Here is a 14,026-nt window from a genome sequence, read left to right as displayed (position 1 = left end):
ACACAAACCTAATTCGACCTCTTACAACAAAAACAAGAAGTAACAATTACTTTTTCTTAATATCTTAATATGAAAATTAATATTACCAACATATCTTATTTTATTTAAATCCAAAAATATGAAGAATTAGAAATTTGATTGATTGTCATCCAACGTCTCTTTAATTTGGTAATTGGAGAAATAGGTTCAATATTCTACAATCCATATACACTTTTAGCTTGCTTGTTCATGACAGAGTCTTGCTGTGTAAAACATAATCGTCTTGAAATCTTGCTTCTCATATCTCAGCCTCTCTATTAGTAGTATTGTTTATTTCATGTTTTTACACTATACTATGGTTTGCAGAACACCTTACATAGTTCAAAAATATTTATATACCAAAAGAAACATAGACAAATTTGGAGGGGGCTTGTAAGAGAACAACAAAGAGTGAGACTGAATGCTTTGCTTGATGTTTGTAACTCTTGTATAAAATTTGAAGAAGAGGACTTTATAAGTTACTCTTTCTCTGAGATGAATGCTTTTCCAAATTATCACAGCCAATAAACCACATTCTTACCCTCACCTAATGTCTGTGCCATCCTCCAAGCAGAACCATTGTTCATTGAAACAGTTGGTGAATGACTTTATGGATAGATCATCTTAATATACAAACCATTTCTTAAATGAGTGTAACATGTTCTCTGTGGGCTGAGAATGAAGACAGTCACTCAAGTCAAATAGCTTTGACCATAGCAGGAAGTCTGTATCTAAAAATCATGCCTACAATTAATTCCTTGGCGCAGCAGAACTGTCAACTCTCAGCTTAGCTACAATGGAGGTAAAATCCTTTGGTGATGTGAGGGTCACTGAAGTACAGCCTTATTACTGTGAATTCAATGTCTAAAAATTGTTCTTATTTTGGGCTTGTACCACAGTAAGAGACAAGATTTTAAGATCTACTAAATACAAAACAAACAAACAAAAAGACTTTATATATTTATGTTCATTTAAGAAAATACTAGTAGTGATGTATTATTTTGAAGTATACAGTTAATATGCTTGGAGTTATTTAAAATTTATATTGAGAAAAATGCATGTATTTTCAGTATTGCTGTAGACAAACATCTACATAAGACTGTTCAATTGGTTGTCATTTTATATCAAACAACTTTTATAATACTCATTTTTATTGTTATAATATTTTATAAATTTTAAAGAATATGACAAAAGAGATATTATAGGTATTGAAGGGGGTTCTCTGGGAGGAGGTAGGGTACAAAAGGGAAACAATAATGTGATTTAATTTTATTTACTTAAAATATGCTTTTAAATGTTAACAAATTCAGAAAAATTGAAATCATGTAACTTTTCTCATCATAATGCAGTAAGACGTAAAAAAATAATTAGCACAACTTTAACACACTTGCACATATGCATATTCTCACAGTAGCTTAAGTGCCACTAAGTGCTAGTTGAACAGCATTTAACTAGCCATTCAACTGTCTTGTGCTGCTTTACAGAAATATCTGTTGGTTTGTCACGTACTGTCAACTGAATTAAGTCCCTCTGCTTGGGCAGAAAATTATTCTCAGGGATCAAATCAAAATGCATTCAAGGGATTTGACATTTTTGTAGATAAACAAGGAGATTTCTTTCTTTTCATAATAATATATATTTTGATTAAACTGCTCTGCAGACCTGCTTGAACTCAATTGAAGATTAACAATTTCTTGATATCTACCTAGCTATCCTTCATTGCCGAGAAGCTCTCCTAATGCCAAAGTCCTTATACTAGGTGTGCTGTCTCAGTTCACTCTCTCTTTCCAGGATCTTCATGTTCCATATACGACTGGTCCTTTACCCTTGTTTTTATCTTTTACAGAGAACAGTTTCATTTTAGTTATTGAACAAGGTCAAGTACTTGTCAAAAAACACAATGAACTGAGTACCTGGCTACCATCACAAATGAAAAATCTGAGAAAAATTGATAATTTCAAATAAAATTGGAAGGAAAGATAGACATATGTTGGTTACTGCATACCAAATTATGGTTAGGTAGGACAAATAAGTTTTTAAATTTCTTTCACTGTGTAGTGATTATAAATGCTAAATATTACCCCAAAGGCTAGAGTAAATAATTTCACACTAAGACATGGTAAATATTTGAGGAAACTACTGTACTTTCTTTTATTTGTATATAAAAAGATAAAGAGGTATAAGATATGTTCTATGGGGGTGTGGTGAGGTATAGGGGAAGGAGGTACCTCAGCGGGCCCATGCCAAGGCATCCTTTCATCCTAGGGACCAGCCACATAATGGTATAGTATAGAATAGAGTTTATTCAGGACATGGGGAGGAGAATTAAGAGTGTAGTAGAGGCAGAAAAAGGCAGAGTGGGGGAGAGTAGAGAAGTAGAGGCCAGCCATGGCCATGAGTACGAGGAGAGAGGGGGGAAATGAAAGGGGAAGGGAAAAGCCCAAGAGAGCAAGAGAGAAGCAAGTGGGAAGCAAGCATAAGAGAGAGAGGAGGGGGCAAGCAGCCCCTTTTATAGTGGGCCAGGCCTACCTGGCTGTTGCCAGGTAACTGTGGGGAGGAACATACCTGGCTGTTATCAGGTAACTGTGGGGGTGGAGTTTAGACAGAATACTACCAATATGTATTGTATACATGCATGTAAACAACACATCTGCCATCAATATCTGCTAATTTTGAGTGTCAACTAAAACTTAAATGTAAGAGGCACAAAAGATGGCTCAGTGTATTAGAGCACTGACTGGCTCCCAGGAAAGCTAGGTTTGATTATCAGCACACCTATGGTAGCTTACAGACATCTGTAAGCCTAGATTCAAGGTGTCTGAAACCAGCTTCTGATCTTTGCTGGCAGTACACACAAACATGATGCACAGGAATACATGAGAGCAAAACAAATATACATAAAAAATAAATAATTTCATTACTACCAAGTAATCAGAGTATTTTTATCTTATATGTTAAGATAAATGTAATTTGATATTTGGCAAGATAAAATGTAAAAATAAAATTGTAATTCTAAGAGAAAAATTATTTTTTCATCTTCAGAGAGGAAAAATATCTTTGGTACAAAAACTACAATTCTGTCTATTAAAAAGATGTGGTGATGAATAAATTAAAAATTAGAATATTTCCAAAACAAAGGAAAATATGTAGAATATTTGTAGAAAATCCTCTCAAGATGCTGAAGCAAGAGAGTTAAATAGTGAATAAAACTGTCAAGAATAACTGAGTGGAAGAAGAGAGCCACATGGAATTTCACCGACAGAACAAAAGATGAATGGAGAAAAGGAGAAGGAAGTAGGGATGCTACCAGTGAATACCATGCCCATCACTGTGAGCACAGTCTCCTGCTGAGGATATTTCTCAGTGCTCCTTTCATATCCCGATTCCTCAGACTATAGATAAAGGGATTCAGCATAGGTGTTACCACATTGTACATCACAGCCACAATGACATCCTGTTCATTAGTGTTATTAGATGAGGGGACAAAATATAGTCCAATGATGGCCCCATAGTACAAGGAAACCACACAGAGGTGAGAACCACACGTGGACAAGGCTTTGCGGATTCCCTTGATGGAGGGAGTTTTCAGAATGGTGACTCCAATGTAGCCATAAGAGACCAGAATGCATATGAATGGCAGGGTAATGACCACATTACCTAAAAGAAGTATGACCAACTCATTGATGGTGGTATCTGAGCTGGACAGCTTCAGCAAGGCAGAGAGGTCACAGAAGTAGTGGGGGATGTTATTGTTTCTAAAGTGAGTTAAGTGAACAAAGAGAAGAGTGTGCACAAGAGCATTAGCAGAAGATAAGGCCCAGGACATAACTAACAATAGAACACAGAGGGTCTGACTCATCATGGTGGTATAGTGCAGAGGGTGGCAGATGGCCACATACCTGTCATAGGCCATGGAAGTCAGAAGAAAGCTGTCAAGATCTGCAAAAAATAAGAAAAAATACACCTGGGAAACACACCCAGCATATGAGATGGACTGACTGTGTGACAGCATATTTATGAGCATATTTGGAGCTGTGACTGATGTGAAAGAGATGTCAGTGAAAGCCAAGTAGCTGAGGAAGAAGTACATGGGGGTGTGAAGGTGAGAGTCCAGTCTGATGAGCAGAATGATGAGCAGGTTCCCCAGTACAGTTGTCAGGTACATGGCCAGGAACAAGGCAGTGTACAGGCTTTGATACTCTTCCTGAATGGGGAGCCCCAAGAGCATGAACTCAGATATAGTGCTCTCATTATCCATCCTCATGTTCTTCCTCTTCTGCTCTGTTTGAAAAGAGAACTGGGAAATGAAGAGAAGTGATTTTGACTAATATACCATGGAAACATTTTATGAATCACCAGTACTGAAAATAACAATACTTTGTGTGTTTTAATCCAAAAATGACGATTTTTCTCCCAGTAGTGAGATAGTGATGGTTTAGAAAGAGACACAATTTGAGAACCTTAAAAACAGCTGAATTTGTTTTAGAGGGAAGCTATGAAATTCAGAAGAATTAACAAATTAGACCCAGTTCCTGATCAAGGTGTCTAGATTTCACCATGACAATTTTGGATTAAGGACTTAGCATATAAATTGGTATCAGCAAGTAGAAAAATCAATAGGACTTCAATGATTGTTCATCTATTTTAACCTTTCTGGAATGCACTTTCATAAGAATATCTTTCCACAAATTAAATTGAAGTAGTGTAACCCTGAGATCTTTTTTTGTATCTGTGAAATATCGGAATCTGGGGACTTAGTGGAAGCAAGATGATCAAAGCATCAAGTACATGAGTTTGATCCAACAATATAACTTGCTAATATTAGCTTGCAAGCAGCCATGAGTTCTTTCCATAATAGTTTCTTAGTCAATGAGCTCACTCTTCCATCACTCTTCCTAGGCTGAATAAAATGACCCCCGATTCCATGTTAACATCTTCAGCTCCAACCTAAGCATCTCATTTGGGCACAAAGAGCACTTGGAAATACTTGACTTTTCTGCCACTTCTTAGATAAGCCAAGGAAATTCTTTGTGTTTTTCTAACAAAAGCAAGTGTCACCTGCTTTACTTTTAACCTGGTTACCTTTTATGAATTTCCTACACGTTTTCTTTGTTGCTAAACTGAGATACTCTCTTTTATCTGTAACCATTCCCTATGAAAGTGAATAATCACTAAACAATAGAAAAAGGAATATGATGAAGTTAGAGTTGATATCCTAGCTACTTAGAGAGCTCAGTGGTTATATTCTATGGAAAGACTTGGCCAGTTTTTGTCTGATTGTCAGTAATCTCATGTTTCCCTCTTCACCTTTTCCAAGTTAATCTATAAATTTTCCCAACTTGGTCAAGACCATCCTTTCAATGCCTATACATCAATCTCACCCTCAAAAAAATCACTTAATGTGATACTGCCTGAAATTAATTATAATTCATTTCTTACTAATTTCTGTGCTAATAATAATTGCTTAATTCCAATGAAAATGTTAATTATCTCTCTACAGGTAGATATTCTACTATTCTGATATTTTGAGGAATATCTCAATAAGCAATATATTCTTATGTTATTTTATATAGTATATATCATATACTCAGAAATGAGTTTAAAAGAAGAGGCATCTGTTATTCTGAGAAAATATCAGATCACAAGTGGTCAAGATGATGAAGTAGTTGATATATGCCCTATGAAGAGTCTTTAGTGGAAGAACATGCATAGGAAGATTATAAGAGTGGGTCTCTAGGCAAGTATTTGGATGAGGCTACTAGGGGCTTTGAGAGAAAAGGAAAACCCAAGGTAATTGCCAATAACAGAAATGTAAATGTTGGAGAATACATGAACAGCAGGCAGGTATAATGTCTAATTTGCTGTGAAGCAAAGTTTCCATCTGTTCAAGAACAGTAACATGTAATAAAAATAAATTATCAAAAAATAAGAAATGGTTTGTTGGCTGCCAGGTAGAAAGTAGATTGGAGAAGCCAAGGATTCTAGCCGGCATGTGAACATCAGGGGCTATTATGGCAAAAGTCATAGATATTTGGGAAGAAGTTGGAAGAAAACACAACAGAAATTGTGTGTTGAAGTTTAAATGTGACCAAAGAAGATGATTTCCTGGTTTTATTTCAAAAATGGATAAGTTTGTCCCCATCAGGGTGAATAGGTCCAGAGTCCACTGGGCTCTGGGGTGGAGGGGGAGAGGGGATGGCATAGAGTGTTAGCAGAGGAGTGACTGGGACAATATTTGAAATGTAAATAAATAAAATTATAAAAAACAAAATCAAACAAACAAAAATGGATAAGTTTAAGAAACATTATTTTGTGAGTTTTTTTCTTTGATTCTGTTTTTTTGTTTTGTTTTTGTTTTTTGTTTGTTTGTTTTTTTGAGGAAGGAATGTCCTTTTACCTTAAAAGTTGAACAAGTTCTCAATGCAAGGTAAATTTTTCTTACTAAAGAAACAAGTTTGTTTTTGAAGGTATAATACTTACAATTTGAAATGCATGCTGACCAGAGAGACAAAGAAAAAAACAGACAGAGACAGACAGAAACAGAGAGAAACACAGTGACAGACAAAGAGACACAGCAGGACCCAAATGTATCCAATAATAAAGATGCATGTACATTCTATGCCTGATCCAACAAACTAACTTATAGGATGAACACAGATACCTTTAGCTAAGAAGTATGGGAAATTTTTCCATTTCTCTCTAGAAGAAACACAACATAGGGAATGAGCTGGATCATCTGAGACAGTCATACATCCATTGCAAGAATCAGAATAGTAATCAGTTCAAAATCAGATATGACAGATATATGAACATGTATATTGTCCATGTCTCCTGGGAAGTCCATGTGAGCTCTAATTTTGAAAATCATGTAGAAAACCTAGGGTGCAATCCTTGTCCCCAGATCCAAATTAGAGGCATGCAGGATAAAATTGTTTTGTTGTCATTGACTCCCTTAGGGAAAGAACTATTTTGAAGCAAGCATGAGAGTCCCTTCACCCTTGAAAAACAATGGTAGTAAATAGAACACAATTCCCTATCATTTTTGTCCTGTTTAAAACAGTATGGTAAAACATAAAAAGAATTCTTTATATTTATGGATTATTTTCTGAATCTGAATGCTAAAACCTATCGAAGCCCTAAAAGCAAGTACAGTCCTATTTGAAAATGATGCTTATAATTAAAGTTATAAATATTAAAGGAAAATTTTAAGATAGGGCCCTACTCTAATAAGATTAGTATTTCTCTTAAAAGAGATACCAGAAAACCCTTCCCATCCCCCAAATTGAAGCCATTGCAAGAAGGCAGTCTGTAGTCAGTAAGATACTGACAGGATTGCACCATCAGAAGGCAACAGAGAAAAACATTGTGTCAACCTTTTGAATTTGAACTCCTAGCTTCCACGACTGTGGGTAAATGTATCCCCATTAAACCAATTTGTGCAATATTATTATGACAGTGAATGAATATCAAGCAATGTAAATGTCTGTTAATATATAAAAATTATAGCAGTGATTCCCTGCTCTACTAGTGGACTCACAGACTAGAAGAAGCCCAGGGAGGCTTCCTGTCCTCCAAACTTCTCTTATTATCTCAGTGCCTCCCCATACTCAGTCCCTTGATGTGGTGAATTGAACATGCTTGGCCCATAAAGAGTGGCACTGTTACTAGGTTTGGCCTTGTTGGAGGAAGTGTGCCAAACACTTCCTCCCCAAACTCTAGGGGTGTATTTTGAAACTGCCCAGTGCAGAGCAGTCAGTTTTCTCCTGGCTGCAGTGAGATCAAGATGCAGAACTCTTAAGTCCTCCTGTGCCATGCCTGCTGGACGCCTCGGTGCTTCTGTTTTGATGATAATGGGCTGATTCTTTGAACCTGTAAGCCAGCCCCTATGAAATGATGTTGCCTTGGTCACAATGTCTCTTTCTAGCAAAGGAAACGCTAACCAAGATCCTTGCTCTTCTACTTGCTATTCCCAGCCCTCAGCATGGGCATAGATTGCCCCCTGAAGTGGGTTAGCCTAATGCTCCTTGTATTCTAATGCTAATTTGGGCCCCCAACACTGGTACTCTGGAGAGGAGAGAATACAAATGCACGTAAGAAGCTGAGTGAGCCTGCCCACAGTTAATTGTGATTGGTAAATAAAGGTGCCAACAATCAAGAGTTGGGCAGAAGAGACATAGATGGGGTTGAGGTTTCAAGGGTTTGAAAAGAAAGGACCATGAGAACAGAAGGAACACACCCATGAAAAGAAGAAGAATGCACAGGAGGGGAGAAGAAGAGCTGCTATTGGTTATCTGAGCTATAAAAATGTGGCCATATGGCCTGACCAAATGAAGTTAAGAACAGCTCAGACTGAACGCAGAAATTAGTAAGTAGTAAATTGGGTTTATCAATAGGGAAATAGATTCAATCAGCATGGAGGGTAGGTAGCTGCCCAGCAATTGTGCTGCTTAATTCTATTTAAAAATATAAGTGCTGTGTGTGTTTCATCCAGGAACATAAATGGTCAAATGAGACAAAGAGGCCCCAGGATGCATTTTTTTATATTTACTCTTACACCCCCCTCTAGTAGAAAGAGGACAGACTGGGAGAAGCCCAGGTAGACTACCTGACTGCCAGGTACTGCACACCCTCTATCCAGTTGCCCACTCTTCTAGTTGCCATACCTCAGACTCCAGCTGGTTGGAGACTCCCTGCTATACCAGAGACTAGCCTGGGCACAGGCTCCCAGCTCTACTAGAGGACTTGCAGATTTAGAAAAGTATAGGAAGACTGCCTGTCTACCAAACTCCCCTATCATTTATTTTAGTACCCCCCCACCATAAGCCCCACATCCCACACCCTTCTAGTTGCTATGTTCTAGCCACCAACTGGGTCTAAGACTGTATACTCCACCAGAGACCAAACTTGTTGGTCAAACTCCTCCACTCCTCATTGTGTTGGCATCCCCCTACAGCACCATACATACCTGTGTCCTCCTAGTTGCCTTTTCCCAGACTACAACTGGGATGGAGACTCCATGCTCTACCAAAGCCCACAGAGACTCAGAGAATCCCAGGCCACACAGAGTAGAAGACTAGAGAGGAAACAGTATCGAGGTACAAAACACCCAGCCAACAAAGCCAAACTCACAAATCAGTACCTACATCTTTAATTACCCAAAACTAAGATATCTGGAGGCCAATGTAAAAACCCAAGAAACCACACCCAATATATAAGATCACCACCAGACCCTACCTATACTAGTACAAGCGAGATCTGAATATTCCGATAAAACAGAAGCACAAAGAAAAGACAATAAAATGCAGATTTATGAAGATAATTTAAGTTGTCAAGGAGGAAATGAATAAATCCATTAAAGTTTTTTAGGAAAACATAAACAAACAATTGGAGGAAATAATTAAATCCCTTTTAAAAGACCAAGAAAAAGCTGTCTTCTCTTCGCTTCATCTTCTGGTCCATCTTCTGCATTCCTAATGGCAATGCAGATCTGCACTCCATTCCCTATGCCACAACTTTGGCTTTATCCCTAGAGGACTGCTGCCACCTGTGCCAAACACATGAGATCTACATGCCCTAGTAAAATGCCAATGAGTCCCTGTGGAAATCTTTGAGGACTTAGTACTTCCTGTACCCTCTGTCTTCCGTCTTCTGATCCATACCCCTACCTATAATTGTGAATCCTTACTCCATCTTCCTAGCCACAGATGTGCTTGCATCCCCGTGTCTTGTGCCACTGATGACAATTGGACCTATGGCTATCAGGAACTCCCAGCTCTGCCTGCATCCCTGGGGATGCTACTGCCACCCAAGAAAACTAGAGGTCTGGAACCACCAGAGAATTTTCCTCTCCCTGCATCCCTGGAAGCCTGCTAACACCCAAAACAAAGAGCTCTACCTGCAGTCACAGAGTTCTGTTACAATACCAGTCCCTTACCCTCCTAGTCTTACCATAGCACTCAACTAGACAGATATTCTGTGCTACACCAGACTCTAGCCTGGGGCAGAGATTCCAAGATTTACTAGAGACCTCAATTACTTGGAAGACACCAAGGTAGGCTCCCTTATCCCCAAATGTCCCAAATATCTCAATTTCCTCCCACCATATTCCAAGTCCTGTGCCCTCCTACTTTCTTTTGCCTGGTCCCCAAAAGGGCATAAACTCAACCCTCTACTAAAACATGGGAGATATGGATAAGTCCAAGTAGGCTGCCTGACAGACAAACTTCTCCACTCTGTTTAAGCCTTCTCTATAGGCTTAAACAACCCTTCTAGATGCTATACCCAAGCCCAAACTTATTGAACACAATGAAAGCAGCACTAAAAGGTAAGTTAATGGAACTAAATACCTTCAAAATGAAATCAAAGAGGTCTCATACTAGTAACTTAACAGCACACCTGGAAGATATTGAACAAAAAGCAACAAAGGCTATCAAGAGGATTAAACAGTAGAAAATAGTCAAATTTAGGGCTGAAATCAACAAAACAGCAATAAAGAGACCAATATAAAGAATCAATTAAACAAAGAGTCACTGATGGAAGATCCAAGAATTAATAGTAGGCAAAAACAGTGTTTATTTTGCAGAAACAACCATCATGCAGGGAAAAATCATTTATACAAAATGATATCCTGGAATGAGCTTGCAGGTTCCTTTTAAGTGAAGCTAGGGGAATTTTAGGTATGATTAGGTCATTTTAAATATGATTGGCCAAGTAAGCAACATTTACATTAGTACATTTCTAAATGGTTGTTACATTAGTTTTGCCATTTTTGGTCAAGCCTTAGAGCAATTCCAGGAACAGTGTCAGTTTTTTGGCTGGCTATCTCTCTTAGGCAGATGTCAGGACTATTGTTGATTAATGACCCCCTATATGTGGTTTTTCCCAAGAAGCTATGCTTGTTTTTTTGAGAAAATGAAACCTAGGCCTTGCTATAAAATAGAGTAGGTTTCAGTCAGACCTGAGTCATTCTCCTCTTGAGTTTGGTTCCATCTCATATCTTTGATTGGAGTTTAAACTGAGATTTTAATATCATGAGTTGGACCATGGGCATTTGTTCCTTGACAACCTTTATAAGAGGATTGAGAATGTAGGTTCCACAAATTAGAGCAAGTAACAGTAATGATAATGGTTCTGCTAATATGGAGAAGAGGGCACTGAGTAATGGATACCAATTAAAAAGATATTTATGTTTATTTTTAGATGGTCATTTCTTTTTTTCTTAAACTTATAACCTTTTTCATACCATGGACATTGATTCTTTGATGTTCCCAGAATGGCTGACAAAAAACCATTGGCAGCATTGTTCTCCTGGTGCAAGGCATAGCCTGCCCTCTTGGAAGAACTGGAGGTGAGCCTGCATCTATTTCGGAGGGTAACTTCTGCTAGAGGAGGCAGGCCTCAAGGTTAGATTTTTCTAACTATGACAAGCCAGCATCAGGCTGGCCTGATTCAAAGCTCTATAATTTTTAATTTGGAGGATCAGGACTGAGGCATCAATTCCTGTTGCCTCATTAACACCAGATCTCAATTAGGTTGGTATTGATGATGCTATGGCCACTTGTTTTGTTCAGTTGGAAGAAAGGAAGAGACAGCCAGGTGTTCACCTCTTCATCTGTACAATAGAAGATTCAAGGAACCACTTGGATCAGTGTACAAATATTTGGTCCCACATGATCAAAGATGTGTTGATGTGACACGGTTCTCACCTTTGGAGCAGAGCCTACAGGATATGGATCTCCTTAAGTGTAGATGGTGGCTTTAGACATAAATCTTGTTTGCATAATAATGTACATATTCTACTTCAAGTTCCTTCTTGGGGGAATTTTCTTCCAGCCAAGGTCAATGACTCCATGATAATCAGGAAGAGCAGGATTCTTGGAAGTGAGAATATGTTTGTGATCCTCAGCAATATACAATGCTGTGATATTCATGACAGCCCTTAGGCTAGAGAAAGAACTCTGAAATCATGAGTTTGAGAAAACATAAATCAGTGTCAAACTCTTCTTTAAAGGATTTCTCAATTATGCAAAGTATAAGGATGCAAATTGTATAAGGGGCTTCATGGACTGGAAAGAACAGAGGGTGCTGCACTAATGGGTAAGCTTAATCAGAAAGATATTAAGGAAGGATACATGATTTGGTCAATAGAGGAAAAAAAGAAAAAGGAATAGTTAAAAATCAAGACTGAGATAGAGGGTTCTGCAATTCTAGTGGTAAAATGTTAGTCTCCTCCTCCGAGGCCATCAACAACTAAATTTGACCCAGATATTCTACTCCCTAAAGAGGTAGTTATATGCAAGATCCAAACAGAGATTGGGAATGAACAAAAGTCTGATATCAAGAAGAAAGACCGGCTTGCTGAATCCTTTGTGTCATGCCCTGAGCTGGCTGCTATTCCTGGTGAACCTAGATTTTCTTGTTACCTCTCCACTTACCTTCATCAGACCTGCAAACCATGAACCATACAGATTAGTTTCCCTTCTTCCACCCATCTTTTCCACTTATTGAGTCCTCTGGGGCAGTCCTAACTGCCCTGAGTAGTCTGCTATTCCCAGAGGATCTCCATTCTCCTATCATGCCAACCCCACCTTCATCAGATCTTTGGATCCTCAACCATACAGATCTGCAGATCCTGAACAATACAGCAAAAGGATACCTAGCAGAATCATGTAACATCAGGATTATTGTACTGGCTAGTTTTGTGTGTCAACTTGATACAGGCTGGAGTTATCACAGAAGGGAGCTTCAGTTGGGGAAGTGCCTCCATGAGGTCCAGCTGTGGGGCATTTTCTCAATTAGTGATCAAGGGAGTAGGGCCCCTTGTGGGTGATGCCATCCCTGGGCTGGAAGTCTTGGGCTCTATAAGAGAGCAGGCTGAGAAAATCAGGGGAAGCAAGCCAGTAAGAAACATCCCTCCATGGCCTCTGCATCATCTCCTGCTTCCTGACCTGCTTGAGTTCCAGTCCTGACTTCCTTTGGTGATGAACAGCCATGTGGAAATAAGCCAAATAAACCCTTTCCTCCCCAACTTGCTTCTTGGTCATGATGTTGTGCAGAAATAGAAACCCTGACTAAGACAAATTGGTACCAGGAATGGGGTATTCCTGTGACAACCTGACCATGTTTTGGGGAAGATTGTGGAAGGACTTTGGAACTTTGAGCTTGAAGAGCCACTGATTGCTAAGAACTCTGTGGGATGTTCTGTAGGAGCTTGGACGATCATGTTGAGAACAGTGTAGAAGATGGAGGCCTGGCTTGTGAAATTTCAGAGGGAAGATTAAAGACTCTTATCAGGGCCATGTTTTGATTGTGAAGATTCTGTGGTTCTGGTTAGCTGGGGCTGAAGTAACAGCTGTGATTAACAAGATGCCAGAACTACGAAAGCAAAAACTTTGCATTACTGGGACTATTGATGCTGGTTAGCTGGAGCTAAGAAATTAGCGGTGATTAAGAAGAGAACAGCATCGTTGAAGTGACATCTTCTGGGAAGTGATTTTTGAGAACAAAGAGACTGTGTTCCAGAGATAGCCAAGGTTGTACCTTGTGCTGCAGCAGGACTTGGTAATGTGTAAGAGTCACCCAGGTGGTACTGGTTTTGACAGCATGAAGGGGTCATGAAGAACAACTGAGGCTCGACACAGTGAGAGGCCATGGAAGGCCATTGGTGAAGGGGCAGCATCGGTTTGCAATTGATGGCCCAGGACTGAAGGGGTCACACAAAGGAGTTGAGGCTTGGCACCATGGAGAAGCCTATGAGAGGCTATTGATGAAGCCTAGTTACAGTGGAAGACAGTGTTTTAGTGATGACAGTACCATGAATGACCACCAAGGACAGCAGCAGCAATGGAGTACAGGCGTCTGGAGCCCAGGCTGTGTGCTGCAAAGGGCAGAGTGACCCGTTAAGCCCTTAGTGGAGCCCAGAAGATCGTGAGTTGGATCCCAGATGTGGGGAGCCGTGAATCTTGAGAGGCATTCGCCATGGCAAGATGGCGCCTACTTCCGCTGTTAA

The 14,026-nt window shown here is 39.2% G+C and overlaps 1 protein-coding gene across 1 annotated transcript; it reads right to left on the bottom strand.

Annotated features, from left to right (window-relative positions):
- Positions 1–3,343: 3,343 nt before the first annotated feature.
- Positions 3,344–4,282, bottom strand: LOC116091940 (olfactory receptor 50-like). Its single transcript, XM_031373359.1, has one exon. It carries the CDS (start codon positions 4,280–4,282, stop codon positions 3,344–3,346), a length of 939 nt encoding a protein of 312 aa, XP_031229219.1.
- Positions 4,283–14,026: the final 9,744 nt, after the last annotated feature.

This window comes from Mastomys coucha, unplaced genomic scaffold (assembly GCF_008632895.1).
Source record: "Mastomys coucha isolate ucsf_1 unplaced genomic scaffold, UCSF_Mcou_1 pScaffold15, whole genome shotgun sequence".
NCBI classification, from domain to species: domain Eukaryota; kingdom Metazoa; phylum Chordata; class Mammalia; order Rodentia; family Muridae; genus Mastomys; species Mastomys coucha.
The sequence above is the reverse complement of the archived record's forward strand: the minus strand, read 5'-3'. Positions and strand labels throughout refer to the sequence as shown.

Coding starts and splice junctions, on each gene's coding strand:
- LOC116091940 (XM_031373359.1), bottom strand. CDS start 4,282: ATGAGGATGGATAATGAGAGCACTATATCTGAGTTCATGCTCTTGGGG.